The following is a 26208-nucleotide window of genomic DNA, read 5'->3' on the forward strand; positions in this document are numbered from 1 at the left end:
GCTGGCACACAGTTGCTATCCATGTCACCCAGGTTGGTTTGCAATACTTCATATTGTGGCACTTAAACTCCAAATATTATTCAATAAATGGCAGTAAAAATATTCAATAAGTGGCAATAAAAATTCTGGCAATACAACTTACAAACAAAAATGATTCCGATATACTCTTTTTCAAAATCCACTTGTATATGAATAGGGATATAATCATTAATACCCAAGATTTTTTTCGTTAATCATGGGGAGGACAGTTATGTATCTAACTTGTTTACCAGTTTAATATTGCAACCTACGAAAATTTTTCTTTAATATAAAAGGTCCATATAACCTTATGAGATCTGCAACTTCTCTCTCAAGGTAGTAATTACTTCAATAAGTGTATAAATTTGATTTCAATAAACTATCCCAAACCACTGAATGAAACCAATTGAGATTAAGTGAGGCATGTTTGCATCAAAACAAAGCAACGTAAGATATGCTTGCATTGAAATACTTAGTGACATCCAGTTCTATTTCATCGTGGAATCTACGTTGAGAAATTACAAGTGAAGGCACAGTAGATAGCTCCTGGCCCGAATACATTCAGAGCTATCTTGGGGCTCCTATATTGTCTTCAGCATCCTTGGTCCAAGGTCTACTAGTTGTTTGCAGTCAACGAATGGGGTCAGCATTTCCGTCACTAGGCTTAACACAGCAGTGCACCATGGATCTTTTCTTTGGCTAAGTCCTTCTAAAGTGTTGATGTAACATACATGGGATGCAACCCTTCTAAGAATCCTATCCCGCTGTCATGTCTGAGACCCGTGAACAAATGGATAGCTCTGTTAGAACTATGTGCAGTGTGAACTCCTTTCTTGGGTGCATGTTCATAGCACCAGGCTCACGTGAACGAAGTTTGCATAAGGTCATCGGAGAAGAGCTGCCATGGTTTAGTCCAAATCTTCACACACCAGAGAAATATATTGATCTATGGCGTATCTTACTTGCAGGGAAGTGAGCTCGCTTGCTCCAGGGCCCTTCATTGCTCCTTCCCGGATATTAGAGGCAAGCTGCTCCAGTTATCCAAGCCTCATATTATTGGACTCCCGGTAGATATAATCTGCACTAGTTCTCCATACTTTGTGGATGCTTCTCTTTAAAGGCACCATCTCGAGACCTATCCCTCGCTCTGTTACCCAACACCAAGGTCACGATAAACACGCAGCGGTAAGTTCTACTGGGCACGTTGAGCGGAGATCCATCTAGCCAAAACCACATTTCAATATATAATACCTCTCATTGATACGTGACTCACTCCGTAAGTCGTTAAATCTCAATCACGTAGTTTCCCCAGAGCACTTTGTGACGGCCTATCAGCTATCTCATGGCCTACAATCGCCCTCCATGTTGTCATGGGGCTGTGACCTCCAAAACTTCTCCAATGATACGAATGAAGTGCTCGAAGCTCTTACCACCCCGCCTACGAGAAGACTGAATCGTATATTCATGTTACAGGGACACATCACAAACGTATCGTCTACTATCTATCCCTAGTGGCGATAGGGCTTATATCTGCCAGGCTTTCGAAAAGTATGACCAAGCCACCAGTCGTTAATCAGGGTGCCCTGTCTATACACCACTAGCTAAGGTCGTATCAGCTCTTGGTCATCCTGGTGCATGCTTCTCGCCCTCAATCAATATAGAGCTGTCTTTTAGATGGATCTCTGGTATCGAACGTTGATCTTGCTCAACGTGCACTAGGAAATCTCCATTGGTGAAGTTTACAGAGTTACATCGCACCTCCTACTACATTTCGATAATACAGAGTTTTCTACCCCGTCCAGAAATCACATCCGTAAAGAGCTAGTAGATCTCTCCCCCTCCTGCATCGGCAAGCTGCCTCGTCTCAGAACAACCGGTATTGATGAAGGCCTCTACATTCATCAACTTCTAATGGGGAGGGTGTTTAATTTCTCCAACGGGAGGCGCGGGTCATCCTTAATAGCATCGTGGCTCCTACAGCCCTGAGTAAATCCAAGTAATCACTTACCTGTGAAACGTCCATTCTCTGTTCCCTGTCTAGAGTACGTTGCTTCAGTGTTCGCGTTGTGCAAACCCAAGTTCCCAGAGCCGTTCACCAGCTCCTCACGCTGAACCTCTCCCACCTTGTTCCTCCCTTTGATTTCTTGGAAGTGTCTTGTGTGTTTCGAGCTTATCAATTATATGACCACATTGGATGCTCTATTTCCTTGGGGTTCGTGATAGCCTTGTTCCTTTCAAAACTTCGTGGTAGTACTTGGCCCAATTAGCTCATGGCCGCATTATAGCTACCTCTCAATCTGATCAAATCTCTAGATCAAATTTCCTCCATCGTTGTAGTATTGTATACAATTACTCCTCTTGGCGTTTTCCAAGTATCACGTTGGTCAATTGGTTGGGGCCTTCAAATAATCATTGAAGCTATTGAATACCCAAGCCCCCATTTTTATCCTTTGTACACTTCGTTCTAACCATGGTTACTCGTTGGACTCTATAGAGTCCCTTGTGTCTATCTCCTATAACTCTACTTCCATAGTAATTTTAATTTTAGCCAAAGAGTAGTTAGTCAATATACTCTTCCGTGTAAAAAATAACAATAAAATTTCGAAGTCCTCAGTTATTTTAATCCGGGATTCTAACTATAAGTATGTATCTCCTTTGCGGTAATATTCTTTCTATACGAAAATCAAATTATTCTTAATATTCCTGCTATACATGTGTTTACCAATATTAACTATATTTAACCTTGGGACACACTAATCATACAATGCCATTATAGACATCCTGATAATTGTCCTAGTGTTTTCTACACCAAATATCCATAAAATGGTGTCTTCTAAAGGGAAAAGCCTTTATCTTACGTATATAGGTGTCTATCGACACTTCCTATAATGGAAGGAAGTGTGTGTGTGTGTGTGTGCGCACGCGCTTGTCCTATCAAACAATCTATCCTACTACACTACTAGACCAATTTCCAATGTCAAAGTAAACCAGTTGCAAACATCCGCTATTGCCCTTTTCAAACACCTACTGAGAGAAGTCAATTAGTAATCAGCCTCTTAATATTGCATAAGTGAGAAAATTCCATATCATACTGTTCCTTCTGACAAAGTGTCAAAATGGGAGTCAATTTTTATACTCACATTCATGTCGGTACATTGCAAAATTTACAGCAATGCTGACCACTAGTCTCCAATAGAATGTTCAATATTATCTATCAATACTTGGAGATTATCTGCTGTAGAGTATGCTTCGAAGTTGCCAACACTATATCTTCATGCCTTAGACTTTTCAATGCAAACCTGATGGAGAGGTATGCTGACTCACCTGGCACAATCACAACCAAATGAAAGTTAGAACAATTCATATAAGCTGTGGAAGCCAGGCTTTAATGCCAACACACACTTGTTATCCATGTCACTCAATCTAGATTAGCATAATCAAATCTTGGCATTTTACTATTCAATATTAATCAGAGGTGGGCAATTAAAGATATGAAGAAATGCATATAAAATGTGAAATCCAAGTAATAAGTGGGAAACTCAAGTAAACCATAAATTTGGGTGTTCCAACCAAGTCCTAGGGAACTCTTAAGGTTGAAAAATCCAAATACAACCTCAGTATACTTATACATTGGTCAAAAAATAGATACATATACTTATACCTCAAAAAATAAAGGAAATAATTGAGACAAGGGTTAGACAATTTATTTTAGCCAAAGAAATAGCCCAAGAAACAATGTCAAATTATAAAGGAAATTGCCCAAGGAATCAACCTCCAACCATAAAGGAGATTGCCCAAGAACATGCTAAGTGTAGCACGTTGTAAAAAAATTCTAAGTGTAAAAGTTCTTCAGGGGATCTTCCTCCATTATCCTACCTGAGTAATCTTGAAAAGGTATAGTTCCCTTCACCAATAGATAAGTGTGACCAATCAATGATAAGCATAAAAAGTAATGTACTAGTCATTACCATCCGTTGTAGTAAAAAATTTGCGAGGATGGTATGAAGAGACATCCTTGGGTACCATAAACATCCATAGAAACTCATCCCTATCCACATAACATAATAACAATAATAGCACCAAAGGGAACATCATAAAAGGATGTTTTTCTAAAGGAATCTTCTTTCTAAAATAGTGTCGTAAAAAATTTTGGTAAGCATAATCTCTTCAAAGTATAAAGTGTATCAAATTTCGTGTTATGAAATGTGTACCCCTAAGGGTACAAATCCCTGCATGATATAAATATAAATCCTTGCATGACACTTACCATCTACCATGAAAGTCTCCAAAGAAATCTAAGAAGAGTCGATTGTGTAAATATAGATGCCATCTATGCCAATAAAAGACAACCTAATAAACTCCAATGGTAATTTCAGACATGAGCAGCATGGTGGTATCCTCGGCTGTCCTCTAGCATATAGCGTGACTTTAGCTCCTCTGGCAGTGTGTTCTTCACAACTATTTCCTCTTCCTCTAATAGCTCATAAAGCTACACCTATGTTTTCTCAGTATATATGTATCATTCCTCTGTTTTGTCCGCTTAGGGAGCTACTTACATCCCTTTGAAGGAAAGAATAATAAGAACTAACTCATCGTGGAATCACAGTGGATACATAGAGGATGGATACGTACTTCATGTGTTTGCTAGAGACTCCAAATGCACCCTCCAACACACGCACCCTCTAATACACACACCCCAACACACGCACCCTCCAACACGCATGTCGAATCAGTAGCAAGTGTGTAGAAAAACATGATAAAAATACACGAGACCCAGCTATATAGCTTCGCATAGGGTAGAGCTCTTCTTCCACGCTTCTTTACGACTACCGATTATAAGGATCTCAGGTCAAAGAAGCCAATATGCACATGTAGTGATCCGTTTGAACTTATTTGAGTAGGCAGTTTGCTTGGAGAGGGAACCATTTGAATCTCATCTGCTAGTTCTATTAATGTGGAGTTCACAACATGGGCTCTATATTAAAACACAGTGCTCTGGGCTCCGTATCAAAACACAGTGCTCCATACCTGGTTAAACTCCTTCGAATGTACATGAGTTCCAAGCCACTTCCATGCTCTCTCCCTCCATAATGTCTTCTTCTCCGCCTTCGAGTGGTAGGGAGCTTGAAGGTCGATCGACTCAAATAATCAGGGAGGCTATTCAAAGGAAGGTGGAGATGTATTGTTATCCAAATTAGGAGTTGAATGGGAAGGCTAAAGCTTGGGGGAGGCGAGCTTCTCGTGAAGGCATAGTCATTATTAGAGTACTATTCTCCTTGTCAACCATTTGGGGGAGGTGAGCTTCTCATGACAATTCAAGTACCATTCTCCTTGTCAGTTTTTCATCTCTTGTGATTAGAGCTATAGTGCCACATAGGGGAGGAGCCATTCACTCTCTAGTTCCCATAATATAATTGCATAATCTAGTATCCTTTTTGTTTATTCCATATGTCATATGGGGCTTCCCCATTAGGCCCTCACTAAGTCATAGATACCATTAGACTATTTGGATGGACCTAGTGGTCCGTGTCCAATATGTGTCACCCTATTAAGTGGTGGTCCAAAAGATACCTTGGGTCCAATAAATACTAATTGAATATAACCCCGCTTTTTCTCTCCCTGGGCTAAAGTTCTTTATGGGGATGCCTAGCTCCAAGGGTTGAAGTAGGTGCTCTGGAATACTGTCTTGGTAAAATCTATCCATTAGAGCCAAGAGATACCATCTTTTCATTATCAAACACGTAGAGTACTTTTATCAGTGCATGCCAATAATCCAAATTCATGGTAGATACCCGCCAATCATTGCCAAAAGCAAAATTATCCCATTGAATATAAATGCATCCAGCGTTCAAGCATACACATCATCACCCAACCATCAGGTAGAGGACACCATGATCTCCAAGGGGATGTGTGTGTGTGTGTGTGTGTGTGTGAGAGAGAGAGAGAGAGAGAGAGAGAGAGAGAGAGAGAAAGAGAAGGGAGTGAAGAAGTGATACTCAAATGAAGACACAATGAAGGATTTCCTTCATTCATTATCATTACATGAGACAAAGTGAAGTACTAGCCTTATATAGGCTACACAGTCACATGCTTGCACCAAGTGCATATGGGATAAGTCCTATAGTGACACATGACTCACACACATTAAGTAGTACTACACACCAACACATCACATCAACACACTCTTCGGCTATGATATCTCCAACACCCCCCTTTAGAGCAAAGAGTGTAAGACCCAACACACAAAGAGTAGACCGATCCCCCCCCGCCGCAATACTGCAAAGAGCAAGTCCAAATATCCAACACCTCTCGTGTGATAGTGACTTCTCAGTCAGCTTGCGAACCGACAAGGGCAAACCATCACTCGTCACCCCACCTTACTCTGAACTGAGTGGTCAATACCATCAAACCAAAGTAAAAGACAATACATTCATTTTAGGGTGACAACCCAAGGTAGAGTATCTCTTATTGATGCCAAATACATTCATTTTAGAGGGACAACTCAAGGCTGAGAACCTTTATTGGCTCAACATAAACACATGTAGAACTAAGTATCATCTTCCTCCTCAAAGACAAATACATCATGCAACATAGAAGATGAAGCATCATGGTCAAATCCAATAGATGTGGCATAAATATTCTTGAGCTTGTCTAAGTTCTCTTAGGTGAAGTAGTGAGGTCAAGTTGATGAAGAAATTTATTGAACAACCTCACACCAATGAGTGCGAGTGCTGTCATGCTGCTCAATGGGGCTGAAGGTGCATGTATGATACATTGCTCTACTAATGAGGCTCGTAAAGCTGACAAGGTACAACAACCTGTCAAACCTGTATGCTCAACTGTCATGGGCTGAAGGTCATCTAATGTGTGAATGGCTAAACATCCATCAATATAGGATGTAGCATCTATCATAGGCTCAAGGTGGAGTTGATATTGTAAAGGCCTAGAAGCCTGAAATACAACTGAGAAAGCATAACATATCCCTGAGGCATTTGCGATGCCGAATGCTGATGTAGGGATCGATCTGTAGTCCTGATCCAACCACAAATTTGGACTGCATACAATAGCAGAAGTGCATGCTGAAACACTGAGTCTCCCCAGGTTCTGCTATGGTTGAACATAATGATATCCACATTGCACTGGGGCAGGATTGCACTAATGCATAAATGTCCTCATACTGAGGAATGATTTGTTGCTGATTGAAAGAGGTGGTGATCATTGGATCCAAGGGTGGTGTAATGCACATGACGGAGCCGATGCTGGAATGTCCTAAAGACTGATGTGTTGATGTGAACTACTAATGGAAACTGTGTCCAAGGATGTGATATTCTCCATGTAACAAGTGAAAGCATCAGTGATGTATGCTAAATGGAATCATCTGAAGAGATGAATGCATTGTGGCATGTATCTCTTCATCTCATGTGATAATAGATGGAGTCGGATCCATGCATGAAAGTCATGGCTATACATCACTAGAATAAGATTGTGCTGATGTAGATGGGTCTACCTCATGCTGAGGGCTTACTATTAGCCAAATGCAAGGATATAGCTTGAAATTTGTGAGGCGCTTCAGTAGACCAGCTCCAAGCTATACCAAGATGCTATAGTAGAGATATACGTGTACCAAAATGCACCAATAGGTGACTAGGCCAAAATTCAGCTATTCTAGAGGAGTTAGAGGCTAAGAGAAGCCCTGATAAATGGCTCTATTGAAGGCGTTTCAACTCCAAAACACTTCAAAAATGCAAGAGCAACTCAAGACAGATTGAAAAGGCCTCCAAAAGTGACAAAAATTGCAATGAATGCTCACTAATGGTCAAATTCTCCTGTAACATCCTCAAACCTTAAAAACGAGAATGGACAAGCTTCAAATCAGCTCATGTGCAAGATGTCTCTAGGAAAACGTGCTAGCTAGTCAAAAATCTTCACACGTGCAGGCGCTTGAATAGAGGCAAAATGAGAGCAGCCATGAAGGCGAGCTATGGAGGTAGTAGGTAGATGGAAACAATGGCAAGGTGAGGTAGAAATGAGGTGGGTGTGCAAAAACCCTAATCGGATATGAGCAATTGAAAGGAGGCAACTAGAAATGAATTAGGGTTAGGGAGATGATGATGTGGTAGGGCAGCTATGGCAAGGTGAACCTAATGTGATACCATGTTAGAAACATGGTGTGTGTGTGTGTGTGTGTTGTGTGTGTGTGTGTGTGTGTGTGTGTGTGTGCACGCGCGCGCGCGTGTGCACGTGTGCGTGCATGCGTGTGTGATGTGTGTGTGTGTGTGTGTGTGTGTGTGTGTGTGTGTGTGTGTGTGTGTGTGTCAGGGGCAGAGAGAGAAGTGATACTCAAATGAAGACATAATGAAGGCTTTCATTCATTCATCACTAAGTGAAGTACAGGCCTTATATAGGCTACACACTCGCACACTTTCACCAAGTGCATATGGGATAAGTCCCATAGTGACATGAGACACTCACACATGACTCACACACATGAACTAGTACTAGATCTCCTAGTACTACACACCAACACATCACATCAACTCATGCAAGGATTGCATGTAGCTGCACAATGAGTCATTGAGTAGGGGGTGTTGGAGATCAAACCTTCAAACTAGATATGTAAAAAAAATGTATTTATATTATGAATAGAACTTAAACGGTGACAAACAACTATAGCTATAGACTCAATGCTTAGACACTCACACCTTGGCTTGAGGCACACAATCACTGAGAACGATAGGAATCTCCTTGGAGTCTCACAACAACGAAATTGTACTAACATAATAGCATCCTTTGCATACTTGCTAAGACATCAGAAGAAAAGAGCACCACTTGTGAAGTCCTGTCATCAAAAGCCATACAATATACCTCCAAGAGTGTTGTCACCCTCTCTAGCCTACCAAGAGTAGTCTCACTGTCTCCTGCCTATCAATTAATCCTTCACAAAGAGAGTTAAATCATCTACAAACTTTTAATTCCGAAATTTTTTACTCTAATATCTAGGGAGGCGCATCTCGATTAGAGCATCCAAAGTACCCACGCCATTACTCATTGCCCATGTGGGTTTAACACGGTGACTGGGTGTGACAACATAGTTTTTCTAGACCATTAGATAGGTGAGTAGCCCTACTTTTATAGGATGAGGTGGGTTGGTTGCATGTTGGCCCTTGGTAGATCTTGGAGATTACCACCTTCTTTTATAGCTAGCTTTTTCAAGCCAAGGAGCCTACACATAGAATCTCTCTAAGAAGAAGTTTGGGCCCACATTCTCTCAATAGTTTATATAACCCATGATGAGCCAATTAAGGCCTCCTTTCACACATATTGAGATACTCGAGATCTATTGCAAATGTCTAGGAGAGAATGGACTCTCCCGCTCTTCTGTTAATAATGTTGGGACTTATCAAGACTCCACCCTACCACATGTTAATATAATTTTGTATCAAGATAGATGCCTCCCCCTTTCATCCACGTATTCCTTAAACAAATCCCAACCAAGGTCGTGAATGTGTGCCTCCATCTTCTCCTCTTCAACATCGTTCATGACATGCGAATTGGCTTTGTTCACCAACAAAGCATCCTAGACAACTTTTGTGCCTTTTGAAAGGCCATTATTGACAAAAGTGTCAACCTTATGGGATCCTTCTCTTGGATTTCAAGGAGTATCGTACCGTAGATATGGCCTTACTAGAAGAAACAATGTGGAGATTACTTTGTTTTAATGTGATAAAACAATTGATCTCTATGTTATATGGAGGCACTTCTAGCTAGCAACTTATTATAGGCCATACAACAAAGGCCTTATCTTTCTCCATCTCAATACTTTAAAGTTGTGGGGATGACGAGGGTGATGAACAAGGCATTACCTTACCCTAAGGCTTCTGTGATAATTGTAGAATGGGCAGACTTCCTAGGAGGTTTGGAGAGTGCGGTAGTGCAATAGTGAGCAAGTAGACTTCCTAGGAGGCTTGGAGAGTGAGCAATCAAGTCAAAGCAATGTTTGCAAGTAGCACCCACATGGTAGGCCCATCCATCAAGGTGGGTAGCTTCGCTCAATTGCTTGTACCCTTAACAAAGGCCAAAAGGGGACCTAGGCGCAGGGCCCAATGTTATTCACCCAGCCAAATGCCTATCATGTTCATCATTTACTTTTTCATCTTTAAATTGAACAAAAGAAGCCAAGTTTGATGTTGTCCCAAAGAATACATAGTTAAGGATGGATGCCTAAAAGAATACAATAAATATCCTCTTTACAAATGTTCCATCTTATGCTACACACATTTTGTTGACCCATCTTCCAAATTCGTGCGAGTGCAAATACAAGCTACAATAGGCTTGCATTGAAATGAAGAGAATACTCTCATTGCCATGAAAAGTATTCAAACCTTTTGCGCACAATTAAATTTTCATGTGTATACTATGGTATTTCCCATAATGAATATTCCTTTTGGTTCTTGTTTGTTCCCAACCCTACCTAGTATTCAAAAAATTGTATTCAAGCGTAAGTGAATAGTAACAAAATATGTAAAAGCATTGCACAACATGACTTAATGGGTGCTACTAAGTGTTTAATTCTGACGAGTACTAATTTTGCTTAGAAATCAACTTTCACACACACAATTAGAAGATTTCAAAAGGACCTCATTTATTCTAAAGCTAACAAGCTCAAGGCCCTTAAGAAATTGGTAGTACATATAAAACCTTGTTAGCAATACACTCACCAACTATCATTGTGCTGACATTCAACAAACAATTTGATGTAAAGCCTGAGGATCTCAGTGGATAACTTCATTTAAAGTCACAAATAAAAAATCTGGACACTATAGAGGCAATCAAAAACTAGGGCGCAAAGGAAATTAGTACAACAAGACCTCTTAGTACAAAACCAAGGAGATGATTCCATTTAACTACTTTATATATAACACTTCACAATTTGGTGACTTGCAGTGTATATAGGGGTTGTTTTTAAGGGTGGGTATTGAAATTATCGAAAGCTAAATGTATCCATACAATAAATCCTCTAAGGGGATCTTTTATTAAGAAATGCTTTTATCAAGTGTGTTCAAGTTGCTATACATAATTTTTAAGTATTTTAGGGGCCCCCAACGTAAGAATGGCCACTTTGAGGTCACAAAGCGACGACAAAATGGAAATCAACATGCAAATAACATAATGAACTTCTATACATGCTACGTCAACAAACTAACACATGAATATAAACATAAAAATATAATGACTTAAAAAATGCTGAAAGCAAACAAATAACAAACAATGCAGAAAATTACTTTTAGCATCAAACATGCCAACGTTTAACAGACATGTTGACCAAAGCTGCACCATCCTCCGCCCACAAGAAAATATAAACAATGTGCCAAAGCAACATCTGTTACAGCAATGAAGCAATGCATCGAAACAGCCACAATTTTCAGTTGTAGAGAGCACTGAGTAGGAACTTTAAAGCAAATCGATCGTTTCTAATGAAAACATCCCTCCACCAAACACGTGACAGATATTGAAATTGGGTCTGCCGCTATTGATAAACCAGCATCTAGACACCAGCAGCTCGGTCTAGTCTCCATGTGGCAATGGCTATCTATCAATTGCTACTTGCAACAATTGTTCTCTACTAGCTAGGTACTTCACAGACAATATCAGACTGCTTTGTGGATGCCCAACATCGACGTGTGTTTCGTGAGTAATCAAAAACAATGCGGCGTGATATGCATGCCACTTGTCGAGTTGCAAAATGTTCCCTAGTCTATTGTGGGGTGTTGCAGTCCCACTGATAAGAATAGAGCTCTATTACCAAATGCAATCTATACGTGTGATGTGTCATGACAAGTGGGCAGCATGCCATAAGGCCACAATATTGAGCTGATATGTTAACTGAACAATCAATAATGTTGTGCAATCCATCTTAACAAACACGTGTGACAGAAGATTAAACTATTCAGTCATGAGCATGATCACCCTTTAAAATCTCTTGTTTTGATTATGTTCTTTGTGTAAAAGTCCCCATACTGACACAATGGTAAATAACTACAAATTCATAGGAGACAATGCTTTTCTCCCTTCTTATGAATGATAATACACTATTTACTGAGAAACTAACAAAATTGCTCATTAGTATCTGTAGGCTTTTTCCCGCTCGATGCTTGCTTGCCCTTGAGGTCCTCATTCCGACAAAATTGATCTCCTCACAGGATCCATTTTTGTTATGTCTGTTGCCCTGTATATAGAAAGAGCGTAGCCCAAGAAACTTCAGAATGACCATCTCACTCTCTGGAGCTGCATACCAACATAGACTCTCATCTATACATCTGGTCACAGCCTCACCAATATGTGTGCCCACTCTGTAAACCAACCCCAAAATCATAAGTAACCACTTTCAGATAAATTCATTCACTTTAACAAAAAAAAATCAAAAAGCAGTACCAGGATTGCTTTTAGCTTGCGGCCACTAATAGAATAATCATCTTGAGTGATACAGCACAAGTATGTAATGCTTGGCCTTTGATTAAATTTGACACGCAAATGCATTGAAACTGAACAGAATCCATGTGCATAGTTAGTGTACACAGCTGTAAGTGCAAATGACGAGGATGTAATTTAAAGAGATGAATACAGATTTGGAGCAACATCTATGTCTATGCAACATGATCCATACGCTAATAGGAAGCATGACAGTAGAGGAAGGATGAAGTTAACCTATGAGATGACATGCACATCAATGTGCTACTCGCAGAGCGGGTGGGTAGGGGATGGGGTCATCGGTGAAGCCGGGTGAATGAGTCACGCATTGAAAAAAAAACTTAAAACAGTGTTTGCAGTGTACTTGAAAAATAACAGTCCCAATTTACAATGTGCAAATAAAGCAAGAGAGTAATTGATCACCTCTATCGTCTGCAATGAAGGACCACTCCATACTACACGGAAATGGAAGCAGGCTGCACCTTCGACTCGAACTCTTGAAGCCGCAAGGTTACCGCACGCTTATGAGCATCAAGCCCTTCAACTTCTGCCATCTTTGCAACAGATGGGCCAAGAGCCTTCAGGCCTTCCTCTGTCAATGATTGCACTGTCATATGCTTCATAAACGAGTCTAATGATACACCCCCATACATTCTTGCATAGCCATAAGTGGGCAACACGTGGTTTGTGCCACTAGCATAATCACCAACGCTTTCAGGAGTCCACTTTCCCAAGAACACTGAGCCTGCAAAACTCGAGCAAACAAGGATCAAATTTGTGTACACCTTTCTTGAAGATAGGATTGAAAGATCCTTCCAAAAGAAGTATTGCACGCACAAATTATGCAGAATGTCGTTTGACACATGCAATGATGTCCGCTCAGAAAGGCCTACCAGATCTTTTAATGACTTACCAGCATTTTCGATGTGACTGAGCCAAGCCTCAGCATCCTCAACATTTACTATCAAATGCTCTGGAGCATATAGATTGGAAAATGAGCATGCCTGCTCCCAAAAAGAAATCAGGATTAGCTGGGGTTTTTTTGCTGTCCAAAAAACCTGTTGGTCTCCCGTGGACATTAATAGAGTCTCTCTCTCTCTCTCTCTCTCTCTCTCTCTCTCTCTCTCTCTGTGTGCACGCAAAGGCCTCCCAACCTCTTGGCCACAAACACGATTTCACAAAGCAAGGGATCCCATGGAGGCAGGAAACTCCTGGACTATCATGGTTCATCAACAAGCTAGCTGAAAGAGTTGGCATGTGAGCGACTAGACTGGCAAGATTCCGACAAGACTGCTCCACTCTTGACCACATCTTCACCTAGAGAGCCCTCGTAGAGACCTCCTTCCAGAAACAGAAAGTATACTCCTCCCTTGTGGATTTTCAGACGGCCTTTGACTCTATACCACAAGCCCAGATCATCGCACGACTCCAAACCTTGGACATGGCTTGTATGATTGCATGACTGGTAAAGTGTGCACCATGTAGGGGATGTACGAGGTGGTGAAAAACACCATTTGGGTGAAGCAGGGATTCCCCCCTCTCCCACCCTCTTTGGCCTTTGCAAGCATGAGCTGGCCTCTTTTGTGGACACATTAGGAGGTCGAGGATAGAGGCTGGCATTGTGTGTCATACCCATCCTGCTATTTGCAGATGATGAAGTGTTGATATCAAGCACAGCAGAGCAACTCCAAAAGCACTTAAAAGCTATACAGCCTTTTCTTGAGAGCCGAGACGTGAAGAGCAACCTGGGCAAAACCAAGGTCATGATCTTCAATACCAAAGAGGCCCAGCTTCAAGATGAGGCCTGTATCACCGCCCTAGATAATAGGAGATCACATACAATTTATTCACGCGAAAAGTAGTCATAAGACACTGTGAATGAGACTTTCAAGTATGCCAAGTGAGCAAGAGACTAGACAGAAGTTGCACAAGCACTCAACTCATTTAAGGCATCATCACGGTAGGCGTCTTGACATCAGGCGGCATCACATCACCCACATGTACACACTACAGGGAGGAATCGGACATGTCACGATAGATCTTGAACATGTTCCATAGACATCAGGGCCCTCGAAGGAGTCTAGTCAGGCCCACGCGGATCTCAGACCACTCTTTTTTTTTCGCCTGGCTGCTACCAAGCAGTGCGGCCCTAAAGAGGCTGCTCAATACACTCGAGAGAGCATCAACAATTGTGTGCAATCAAGTGTTGTCGGAATCCCTACTTAGTTCGCCCCCACCCAAGAAAATTTCAAGAAACTACACAAAAAGCCCATGAATTGGGTCCAAGAAGGACCCAATTCAACTATATCGTAATATCTTACACGAGTGCATAAGCCCCAACAGTTGAATTGTAGAATTTTGAGATCAACAAAATCTGAATTTGTACGATATCCATCTTACGAAGGTATATATATATATAAGAATAAGAAGAGAGACAGGGAACCAAAAAGAAGGAAAGGGTGATGAGGACGTAAATAAGAAAAGCTTAGCAACCCAAGAAAACTAGCACACATCCAGATAAGAAACTCCACCAAACTAGAGAAAAAATCAACTAAGTAAACAAGGAGGGTAAGAACGTAACAACAGGGAAAAGAAGTTAAGACAAAGCAAACAAAAGGAAATAGAGACTCGACAAGCATACTAACTCAACACATGCAAGGACTCGCACACATATTGGTAGCTGGCAGGGTATACGCACCCTCAAAAAAATAAATCAATGAAGCGCAGCAGCTGGCCACACCTTGGACGAATATTCTTATAGAAATTGCACAAAGATCTATATAGCCAAGGAGCTCACCCCAGCCCAGCTCAAACAAAAAACCATTGAAATTACCAAGTGGAGGAAGCCAGGAAAGAAGGCAAATGGGTTGTCTACCACGAGGGGAATTCAAATCTAAGCCTTAAGAATCTCAGTCTTAAACTGGTATAATGACAGCCACCCTATGATAGACCTCGAACATAGTTATGTTTTGTAACAATATTAGGCTGCTTTATGCATGTGCATCTCTCTCTCTCTCTCTCTCTCTCTCTCTCTCCAAAATTAAGCAGATTCACTAAAAAATCCAAATCCTCTCAGCAGCATAGTGCACAGGCTGGATACTTCATTCAAACAATTTGCAAAGGTGCCACTATATAATAAGAAGACACAAAGGAGATCGATGGTACAGACCTCTGCCATATCAGAAACAAGAAGAGTATAGCTATGCGCAAGGGCTTTAGCAGCTATGTCTCCACGTGGTAACTCCTTACACTGTTTCTTAAGCTCAGCTTCAATTGGTGCCAAATCTATTTCTCCAACTCCCACAAGTACAACTTGACTATCTGGTCCATGTTCAGCCTGTAAGACAGCAATTTGTTTACTAACATTGAATACTAAGCTAATCTTGCTCACAAAATACCTCTGCAATAGAAATGGAAAACCCTAGGATCACCTGAGAAAGCAGGTCAGCAGCCACATGAATTGGACTGGAATGTTTGTCTGCTATTACTAATACTTCCGATGGGCCGGCAGGCATATCAATAGATATCATTGCTTCACTGTTCTGGACAAGGACAAAAATCTGAGAATAGACAAACTGGTGAAACAAAAAATATAACCTGCTTAACTTGCCTGAATATACCTAGATGAATCCAGGAACATTCCAAAACTCATCCTCTAAAAACACAACATAGTGCAGTTTCAATCTCACGAGAGTCACTCATAAGATTGAAAACCATAAACTCCATCACACATAGCAGGGACTAGCTACTATGACATCCCCACTGACGTCATCAGCGCCCAACAGTGGGTGTAGACCATAGTATAAAATTATGCTCTCACACATACAAATCCACACACCCACACATACTTGAGCATCCATTTATACAAAGTCTTCGTACTGAGTTTCTGTCAGCACTCCGGAGGTGAAGGGCAAACTCAGCCATGACGAAGGCTAGCACTAAAGGAGAAGGCTAATCAAAAAGTAGTCCAAATCTCTTCATTCAAGCTACAACTGCTTGTGAAGTCTAAACAATTTCATTTTAGTCTCTCCCAAACTTGCCTGAATGTCCCAGTCAACATTGCCATTCATGAATGCTACAAATTTGTGTTATTAGTGTGCACATATATCAACCAGCAATTGAAAACCATATTTAGCCCTGTTGTTTATATGACAAAAAATCATAACCCTCTTGAGCTTTGTCATCAGATCTCCACCACATTGCACGGTAATAGAGCTACCATTAAACAATCAAAGTCTGCTGAACAAAAGGAAATTGAAAAGTGGACTTTGAAAAATTGGCACATCAACCAGCCATTTGATGCTTCCAATTCTAACGATACTTATGTGAAAGAAGAATGTTTCCAATATCAATGGGTAGGCTTATCATGGTGGAACATGCATAGGTGGTTCTAACCCAACTCAACAAGTACAGGTACACCCTGTGCTCCCTTGTCAAACTCAATAACATACCTTGTCCCAAATCACAAGATTACTGGAAAACATTAGCTAACGGATGTCTTTCCTCAAGTCAGCTTCAAGTGACTTCATTCTTGTGCATGGATAAAAATGTGTTGACAAAGTATGCTATGCATACACTACTTAATAAAGGAGAACCTAGTGTTGTACCTTCGAAGAGCCTACAAGTACGTAACCAAAGGCAAGTTGTGCTTGCAAACTTGTTTCTTTATGGCACGAGCATCCACAGCCCATGGCATGCTGCCTACAAGCTACAGTGCCATCAAATACCGCCAGGAAGCCTCATAAGACAGAACAGGTCAAAAAACGGAGAATTGACTTTTGGTCAAAAGTCGACACGTTGACTTTTCAGTCGCCACTGGCTTCTGCCCGACCTGGTCAACATTCAGCGTCAACCAGCCGACCAGGTCGGTCAGCCTGCCCTAAAAGCTTATATAAGGCCTGCCATTTGGCCTCGTCTTCATCCCCCTCTTAGAGCCTCTAGCCTCAGCAAAGCAGCAGCCTTTGGGATGTGGATCAGGGCAGGAGAAGTTTGCAGCAGAGGGTTCTCCCTCCATATAATACTTGTTTCTTTGTAGTTGTATTCAGCCCTCTGTCAAAACATTTGTTTAGTTATTATTTTCCCTCTTCATAGACCGACATATTCTCTCCCTTTGATTCTCACACTTAGTTCCACTTGTGTTTTGAGTGCATCATTCTTTCAGTTCAGATAGTAGTGAGCAGGAGAGAGTGAGTTAGGCTATCTTCCTGTTTCATTGGTATTAGAGCTTCAGATTTTCTTTCCTGACATAGGGATAGCCCCACTGTTTTATGGTACAGACGAGATCCGGAAAGGACACCATGAGTACTAGTGAGCAATCAAAGATGGGTGGGGAGGAGGGGTCAATTTTCCAACCCTACCACCACAGAATCCTGCAGATACTTCAATGTCTACCATGATGGCCATGATGCAAACTATGATGCAGATGCAGCAGCAGCAGTCCAAGAGTCTCTTCAGTCGCATGGTTCAGCTCCACAAACTGTGGGACGATCGTGAGCAGGTCACCAGAGAGTGCGATAGAGCAGCTCCAAAGGCGAAAGAGGAACACGATCGTGAGGCTTCAAAAGCCAAGAAACTCTAGGCCCGCAAGGCTCAGGAAGCCAAGGAACTCCATGACCACGAGGCTCAGGAGGCCAGGAGCTCAAAGAGCGTACCGCTCAAGAGGAAAAGGAAGAATGGGAGTGTAGTGCTCGGGAAGAGAAGGAAGAAGGCGACCGGCAACTCCTCATTTCTCTAGTCCGACCACCGTGGGAGGAAAGGGAGAGAGTGCCACCGCCTGTTGAGCCTTCTTTCCCTACGAAGCTCAACTTCACGCGGCACGATGGTAAGCAAGAACCTTTTAGTGTTGACGTCGTGGCTCAATCAATTCAAATGTTATTTTTTCGTTGTCCCTATGAGCTGCATCCTAGCATCCATGCACCTTACATGCGAGGCGGTCACCTGGTGGCTCAAGAGGCAGAAGGACCACTATGACACGGACGAGGAGGTACCTCTTTACAAAAGGATGGAATTCATGAAAGACATCCGATCATGGTTCCTGCCATCCCAATGCCTAAACATACTTCAAAGTCAGTTCCATGAGATGCGTTAGGGGGATACTGAGACAGTGAACTATTACACCGACAAGTTCACCTAAGTGTTTATACAGTAGCAGCTGGAGGAAAATCAAATACTGACCAAGTTTCTCCATGGGCTGTGTACATGTACAGACATCTAGTGGTATGTCATAAGTTTCAAGCCACGGGATTACGAGAATGCATAAGAGCTTGCTCAGAATTTCGAGCTCATGTACAAGGGTCAAGTCTAAAAGCACATCAGCAGTAAGAAGGCCATGGGTCCAAGTTCATTTCTTGACCTTTTGATTTCAATAGTTCAAAGGGCCCGAGTCGGGACTCAACAAGACACGGTACTACAACAGGACCAGGACGTCTCCCTCACGATGAATCTTCCTCCGTTCCTATCACCAATTTGCATAGAGGAGAATCAAATTGAACATCTTCCTGGATCATTACATCCCAGCAAGCATACTTACCACAAGTCAACAGAAGACCTTGGGACTCCATTCTGTAAGATCAGGGTTCATGAGCTAGGTCTTCAATTTCATCAAATCAAGATCCATGAGCCAAGCATTCGGATGTTGCAGAAGTCCTTTTCACAGGTTATTTCCGCCCTTCAGTATCCCAAGTGGCTCTCTCTATACACTACTTCGAGTTTCAGCAGAAGGGGATGTCACAGGCATCCACAACCCGTGGCATGTTAACTCCGCCAAGAAGCCTCAAAAGAGAGAACAGGTCAACAAACGAAGAATTGACTTTTTGTCAAAAAGTCAACGCGTTGACGTTTTGGTCAACGTTGACTTTTGGCTGACCTGGTCAACAAGTGTTGACCAGCCGACGAGGTCAGTCGACCTGTCCTAAAAGCCTATATAAGGCCAGCCATTTGGACTCATCCTTCATCCACCTCTTACACCTTCTACCCTCAGCAAGCAGCAGCCTTTGGGACCAGGACAAGGCAAGAGAAGTCAATGCATTGACGTTTTGCAACGTTGACTTTTGGCTGACCTGGTCATCGGTCGGCGTCGACCAGCCGACCAGGTCAGTCAACCTGTCCTAAAAGCCTATATAAGGCCAGCCATTTACACTCATCCTTCATCCACCTCTGACACCTTCTAACCTCAGCAAGCAGCAGCCTTTGGGACCACGATAGGGGCAGGAGAAGTCTGCAGCAGCCCAGAAGCCCCTTCTAGCCCTCCTTCCGTTAGTCCTCATCCGGTTCAGTCCGGTACAGGAGTCTTTAGTCCTTTATTTTGTAGTGAGGGTTCTCCCTCCGTACAGTACTTGTGTCTTTACAGTTGTATTCAGCCCACTGGGCCAGACATTTGTTCAGTCATTATTTTCCCTCTCCAGAGGCCCACTATATTCTCTCCCTCTAATTCTCACACTCACTCCACAGTTCCACTTGTGTTTTGAGTGCATCATTCTTTCAGTTCAAATCGTAGTGAGCAGGAGAGAGTGTGAGTTAGTCATCTCCCTGTTATACCACTGTAGTCTTTCAATACAAAAACAAAAAGCAAAGACCTACTCTCAAATTTGGATCAATATTACAGTGACACAAAAACAAAAAGCAAAGGCTTACTCTCAAATTTGGATCAATATTACAGTGACACAAAAACAAAAAGTACAGTCTTCATTTTGCAAGCATGCACCCAAAAGTTGTAATTCATGGTGTTGGCTGTATGATATAATGCTCATCCTACATCTTTAAAGGCCCAAGAGCAGGATGGTCTAAAGAGACACCTAGCGCAACCCACATACAATACAAATAAAGTTCTTGCACTTCCTTTATGCTGGCTTCCTCGTTTTAACTAGTAAGCCTGCTGTCACCAAACCTTACTAAGCTCTTTCACTAGTAAGCTTGCTGTTGCAAGAGCCCCAAAGTATAGCATTGCCTCCATGCATTGCTGATTGCCTTGTTCTTTACTAATTTGTAAACGAGGCTATAGCTTGCTAACAGATCCTTGACTAAAAAATGTATCAGCAAAAGTGGCTTGAAAGCAAGCATACAAGCAGCTAAACTTTTGGGTTTCAATATAAAAACCTTTGCCAAAAACCTGACAAACGGTCACAGATATTCACAGATAAGGCCCTTATAAGAAAATTAGATTAAAAATGTTCATGGCAAAATACCTGCAACAACATCTTTGCAGCTGTCACATACTGATTTCCTGGACCCAGAATCTTATCAACCTATACAAAGCAATAATGTGACCATCCCAAACCAAAAGTAGGACAGCAAAGTACAAACATTACAACACGCTGTATACCTTTGGACAGCTTTCCGTTCCCCAAGCCATTGCAGAAACAGCCTGCAGCACAGCAAATATGACTAAGGTGCTAGTACAAAATTTAGAATTGAGATGCTGCTGCAATATGATCATTGGATGTAGACCTACACTACATTCAAAAAAAAGAGGTCATAATCCAAAAATCCTGCCTGAGCTCCTCCAGCTTTCAGGATATGCGTGACTCCAGCCTTCTTTGCACAATATAACACCTCCTGCATAAACAAACTGCCACTCAATATTTTATGCATAGACTCTTCATAATAAATAGGGTTTTAGGGTCTTAGCAACAGCTAGAACAGAAGCTGTATTGACCACTGCATTGCAGATCTAGACAAGCACTTACTGGACAAATGGAGCCATCGCGCCTAGGAGGTGTTGCAATAACGACAGTCCTACAACCTGCAATCTGAGCAGGCTGCAATAAAAACTACGAAACTTCAGCACCCATATCTCAAAAGGTTTCTGAAAGACCATGCACTTGAGCTTGCATGTAGCTCTTTTCTATGAAACTGGACCACAAACTTTACCACTGCAAGCATCAAAGCTGTTGATGGCAGCACGGCTGTTCCACCAGGTACATACAGTCCCACAGAGTTGATGGGCCGTGCAACTATCCTGCACTTCACACCCTTTAACCAGTAGCACAGCGGTAAGCGAAAAGCTACGGCAGGCTGATATGGAAACGATTGAAATCACTGAAAGCGTGTGTAGATTGCACCAAATGGAGGAAAAGTAGTGCTAAAACGTACTGGCATATTCTCTACTTGAAGTTGATGAGTCTTCTTTTGAGCAGCATGGAACGCATAAATGTTATTGTAAGCCACATCAAATGCTGCCTTAACATCTGCTTCAAGCTTTTCAAATGCATGATTAAAAAGTAACATTATCAGAAACCACCAAAAAATATGCTTAAAGGTACATCAAATTCGAAAAAGGAGTACTAAAAGTTTAAGTTTCATCCTTCACAGCTACAAAACTCTGCACATGCCCAATACTTGCAAGGAATTCCATATATTTCAAACTCCTATCAGAGCTGAAATCTAAGAGACATTTCTGACAAATAAAAGAAGTTATTAGGTTACAAGCGATGAGTATGCCCTGCAGGGATGGACTTCGTGTTAGCGAGGGCAAGCAACAATAGTCCATTTATATAGGAAAATTACGGCACAGGGATTCCCCAATCTAGGCACATTTGTGAACCTGTCAAAGGGACACCTAGATACTTCTACACCTATTTCTAGACAGATTTTAGCTAAATGACAAAGGCGGATCCTTTTATCTGCTAAGGGAGACAGTTACACCCACTTCAACTCTCTCAAAAGTTGCATAAAAAGAAGCATTCCCCAATCTAGACACATTTGTGAGCATATCAAAGGGACACCTAGATATTTCTACACCTATTTCTAAAGTCGAAGACAGATTTTAGCTCAATGACAAAGGCGGATCCTTTTATCTGCTAAGGGAGACAGTTACACGCACTTCAACTCTCTCAAAAGTTGCATAAAAAGAAAACAACCAATCGTGGCCAGCTTTTGCAACGCATGTGGAATCTGTCCTACCTCGGGATCCGGAAGATCTGTTACTCTTTCAATTATGTTGCCCGGGTTAACTCCGTCAAATTGGGCAGTATAACTGCGTCATCCAAAGAGCAATGACCAGAAAGGACTTGAAAACATATAAAATTTAGTGCTAGAGACAATCAAATCACAAATATGGAATGAGAAGGATCATCTCACTCACTGGATTACTGCCGAATCTCCACGGCTGCGAACATCCTCCACTATAGGGCCGACCTGCGCTAAAGAGAGAGACAATTTTGAAAATCTGACGATATAAAGCATCACATACACAATGCAAAAGGTGAATGTACGTTTTGAAAAAGCTCTCAATCACAGCCTTGACCTCGCGTCATTCATTGGAACGACAAAGTTAGTCATACGTATCAGAACTTACTGTCTTGAAGATCGATGAGAAATCTATACGAGGCCGGGCTTTCAGACTATTCTGCTCGACGTCGCTGAGGTCGGAGAGCTTATAGACCTTCAAAGCGTTATCAAAAGCATTCATCACGCAGGCTGCAGGCATGAGGATACAATTCAATCAAAACTGGCCGAGCGGTTTAAAAAATGAATGGGAAGGTGAAAATAAACAATTGGCAAGCTGGAGACAAACCCATGTGTGGGGAAAAGGATGGCGATACAGAGAGAAGCTGAGGGAAGCTGGGGCGACGCCAGGGAAGGTGATCCTTGGAAGTGAAGGTGAAGGCGAGGGTTGAGAATGAGGGGGACAGCAGTGTGGAAACCATAGCCAAATGCTCTCTTGTTGCTTCTTTCCGGGCTATATCTCACAGGACTTTTTCCTTGTGCGAAACTAGGCCTAGCTAGGTGTGTCTAGGGGCACGGTGGCATCAACACCTAGCTAGCTAAAGCTCGTGATGTCTTTCTTTAACCTATTAACCAGAAAAAAAAAAAAGAGAGGACACCTGGTAGCTTGGAGGAGAAGAGCTTGCCACTTGTCATAAAGAAGGAGCTCTCTTGGATGGAGGCTTGGAGGGGGGAGGAGGTGGAAAGACAAAGAGGCTGGCTTTGGGGAGGAGGTGGAAAGACAAGAGGCAGCTTTAGGCCTAAGGCAAGGAGGAGATAGAAGGTCAATGGAATGAAGGAGATGGAACGTCACCTTCGGGAGAAAGGAGGAGATGGAAGGTTAATGGAATGAAAGGAGGAGATGGAAGGTCTCAGAGCCATGGATTAAGACTTAGCGAAAATTTCAAAATCCAATCCAAGTATGCAAGGTGAATTGATTAAATCAAAGATCCACCTTCAGATGGGGAGTTGTTGAGGATGGTTATGCATCTTTGCCCGTGCAAAGCACGGGTTCAGTACTCCTTATAATGTGGGCATCTGTCTAAAACTTCTTTTGTGTATGTGTGTATGTATATACATACATGTATACATATACATATATATGTGTGTGTGTGTGTGTGTGTGTGTACCACACACACACACACACACACACATACAACACACACAGACATATATATGTGTGTGTGTGTGTGTGTGTGTGTGTGTGTGTGTGCGTGTGTGTGTGTATGTGTGTATGTATATGTATGTGTATATATATATACTCACAATGTCAACCTTCAAGACATTTTTGGCCCTCCAAAGGGTCCACGGGATTGTGTGTTAGCGTTTGGCTTATGGTCGGGTTCACACCACCTACCTCTCCCCTGGAGGATGAAAAGATATCCAGGCGGGTGTTCTAGCTCACACCAACCGCCCTCGATTTTTATAAACAAGATGAATACAATTCATTTGGCCTGCCCCAAAAGTGAAAGACGTATGTTGATGAATTTAACCCAAAAATAATAAAAATATTTGACTCTTCCAAATATTTTTATTGGTTACTTGCAACATATAGTGTGGAGTGATCGGACCAATATGCGTAGTTTGTTCCCTTTGTAGTGTCATTGGAAGGTTCATTTTTCCATATGTGATCAATTGTTGACCCATGAATTATTGTTGGTTCTTTGATTATTTGTGTATGAATACATTTGTAGGACATGTATTGTTGTAGTCCGGTTTTTGATTTTGTTTCGTTGTTGTAATCAATGTTGAAGTCCCCAATGATGTAAGTTGTTGTGTCTTTGTATGCATCTCTCAATGAGTTGTAGTAGTGATGTTATGCTTGCTTTAGTATGCTTGTATGTGTTAAAAACAGCAATGTCGTGAGAATGTCGTTCCCTTTGTATGACTCGAACAATGTTAGCAGCACAGCTGTGATCCCTCTTGGTACATGTCTTGGTGTTTTTGAGTACGATTTCCTTTTTGTAGTATGTTGTGATTCCCACTCCATTGTATCTGTTGATGGTTTTGTAATTTATTGTATATTTTTTCTGGGTATGGCTTGTGTGTTTCTTGTATGCACGTAATTGTTGATCTTTGCAAGCTAGGACAGCTTCTCAAGTCTTCCTTGTGTGTGTTTGCGTTCCTAGTATTAATTGATTGTATGATGAAACATTGTTGATCCATTCTTTCGAATAATTGTTGTTTTATTTTCCATCTTGCTGTTGTTTGCAACCTTTGTATTTCTTGCAATACCATTGCGTCCACTCTAATATGCTTCTACTCTATTTTCTATAGCAAGTACAGGTTTGCTGGGTCTCGTACCCTTGACAGGGCAGTGTAAACTAGTCCGTGGCTCTTTATTTTAGTAGGGTCAAATGCGAGAGAGTCCATTGATAGTCCTTGCGCTCTATGTATTGTCCTTGCAGCTGCCGGTTGTATTGGAAATTGTTTCCTATATATTGTGTTCAAATGATTTTTCCCTATTTGGAATTCCCTTGTGATTTGGTAGATCGGCGTCCAAGCACATTGTATTCCTTCCTCGTATAGATATCTGTTTTGTGATCTCGCCCGAGGACCTGAGTTCTTCCCGTTGAACTCTATCCAAACAAAGTGGGGTTCTCTTACCATGTTCGATCCTCTAAATATCCCATCAACTCCCGAGCAGATCTCAACGATCATTCCCGGCTTCAACAATCGTAGTTCTCCTATGCTTTTTGGATCTTCTGGTATGTTTATGGTCTTGCTGTAGGTCCTGTGTCTTACGTCTTTTGATTTTAATATGTGTGGCTCTGTTGTAATTGTAGGGGACACGTAATCATTGTGCATGTGCGGCGTTTGTGTAGAAGAGGTGAGGTATTGTGTGCTTGTTCTCAGGTTGCCACAAGTACAATGTGTTTAAATTTTCGAGGTATTTTCTATTTTGCTGGCCGACCCGTATGTTGTTTAGCAGATGCAGAAAATGCATGTTTTGTTGGTGAATTGGTTCTTCTAGTTCGTAGTACTTAATGCTATTCTCCCAGAAGGTAGATATTACCCCAGAGGATGAGGAGTGTTTGGTGAATAACCAAGTGTCTTTTGTTGGACTTGCTAGTCTCATATCAGGTGCACTAAATGTGTTGAAGCCTACGAGGAACACTCATCGATTGCTATTAGTTGTATGTCTTTGTACATTGTTGCTAGTTCTTGCTATGTCTCGGCTAACATTGCCGTGTACGTTGATGTTAGTAGTGGCAGATGCAGCGTTGCATGTAATGTTGTTCCTCCTATTTGCCGAGCCGCTTTATCTATATACTCTAGCATTAGTACCCTTGGGTTGTGTATGTTTTCTACCTCTCGGTGCAAGTATGAACGCAATAGTGCCTGCACAATCCGCATAAGGGTGAGTTTTTCCAGCTCCTGCATTCCCTGAAAGGAATAGATGAATTTGCTTTGTTGGACTGCATCTTTTTTGCAGCATAATATCGTCCACTAGCAGTCTTTGCTGAATGTTGAGTTGCCTCATTTGCCCATACAAATTGTCGTCGTTTTCGATGCCTA

General features: G+C 41.8%; 1 protein-coding gene across 2 annotated transcripts; it reads right to left on the reverse strand.

Moving 5' to 3' along the window:
• Positions 1-11581: 11581 nt before the first annotated feature.
• Positions 11582-23244, reverse strand: HDH (histidinol dehydrogenase). Of its 2 annotated transcripts, XM_087391527.1 has the most exons (16): positions 23000-23244; positions 22781-22902; positions 22568-22620; positions 22387-22459; positions 21577-21681; positions 21355-21456; positions 21171-21242; positions 20977-21039; positions 20807-20848; positions 20670-20729; positions 15918-16028; positions 15656-15823; positions 13400-13490; positions 12724-13231; positions 12451-12560; positions 11583-12368 (listed from the first exon to the last, which is right to left on the reverse strand). In XM_087391527.1, exons 1-14 carry the CDS (start codon positions 23130-23132, stop codon positions 12942-12944), a joined length of 1485 nt encoding a protein of 494 aa, XP_087247653.1. In that variant the 5' UTR covers positions 23133-23244; the 3' UTR covers positions 11583-12368; positions 12451-12560; positions 12724-12941. The 2 variants fall into 2 exon arrangements, with proteins under 2 accessions (XP_087247652.1, XP_087247653.1); XM_087391526.1 differs by having other exon boundaries at positions 11582-12368; positions 12451-13231.
• Positions 23245-26208: the final 2964 nt, after the last annotated feature.

Source organism: Dipteris shenzhenensis, chromosome 20 (assembly GCF_047967505.1).
Source record: "Dipteris shenzhenensis isolate YYH24624 ecotype China chromosome 20, Dip_SZ_1.0, whole genome shotgun sequence".
NCBI lineage: Eukaryota > Viridiplantae > Streptophyta > Polypodiopsida > Gleicheniales > Dipteridaceae > Dipteris > Dipteris shenzhenensis.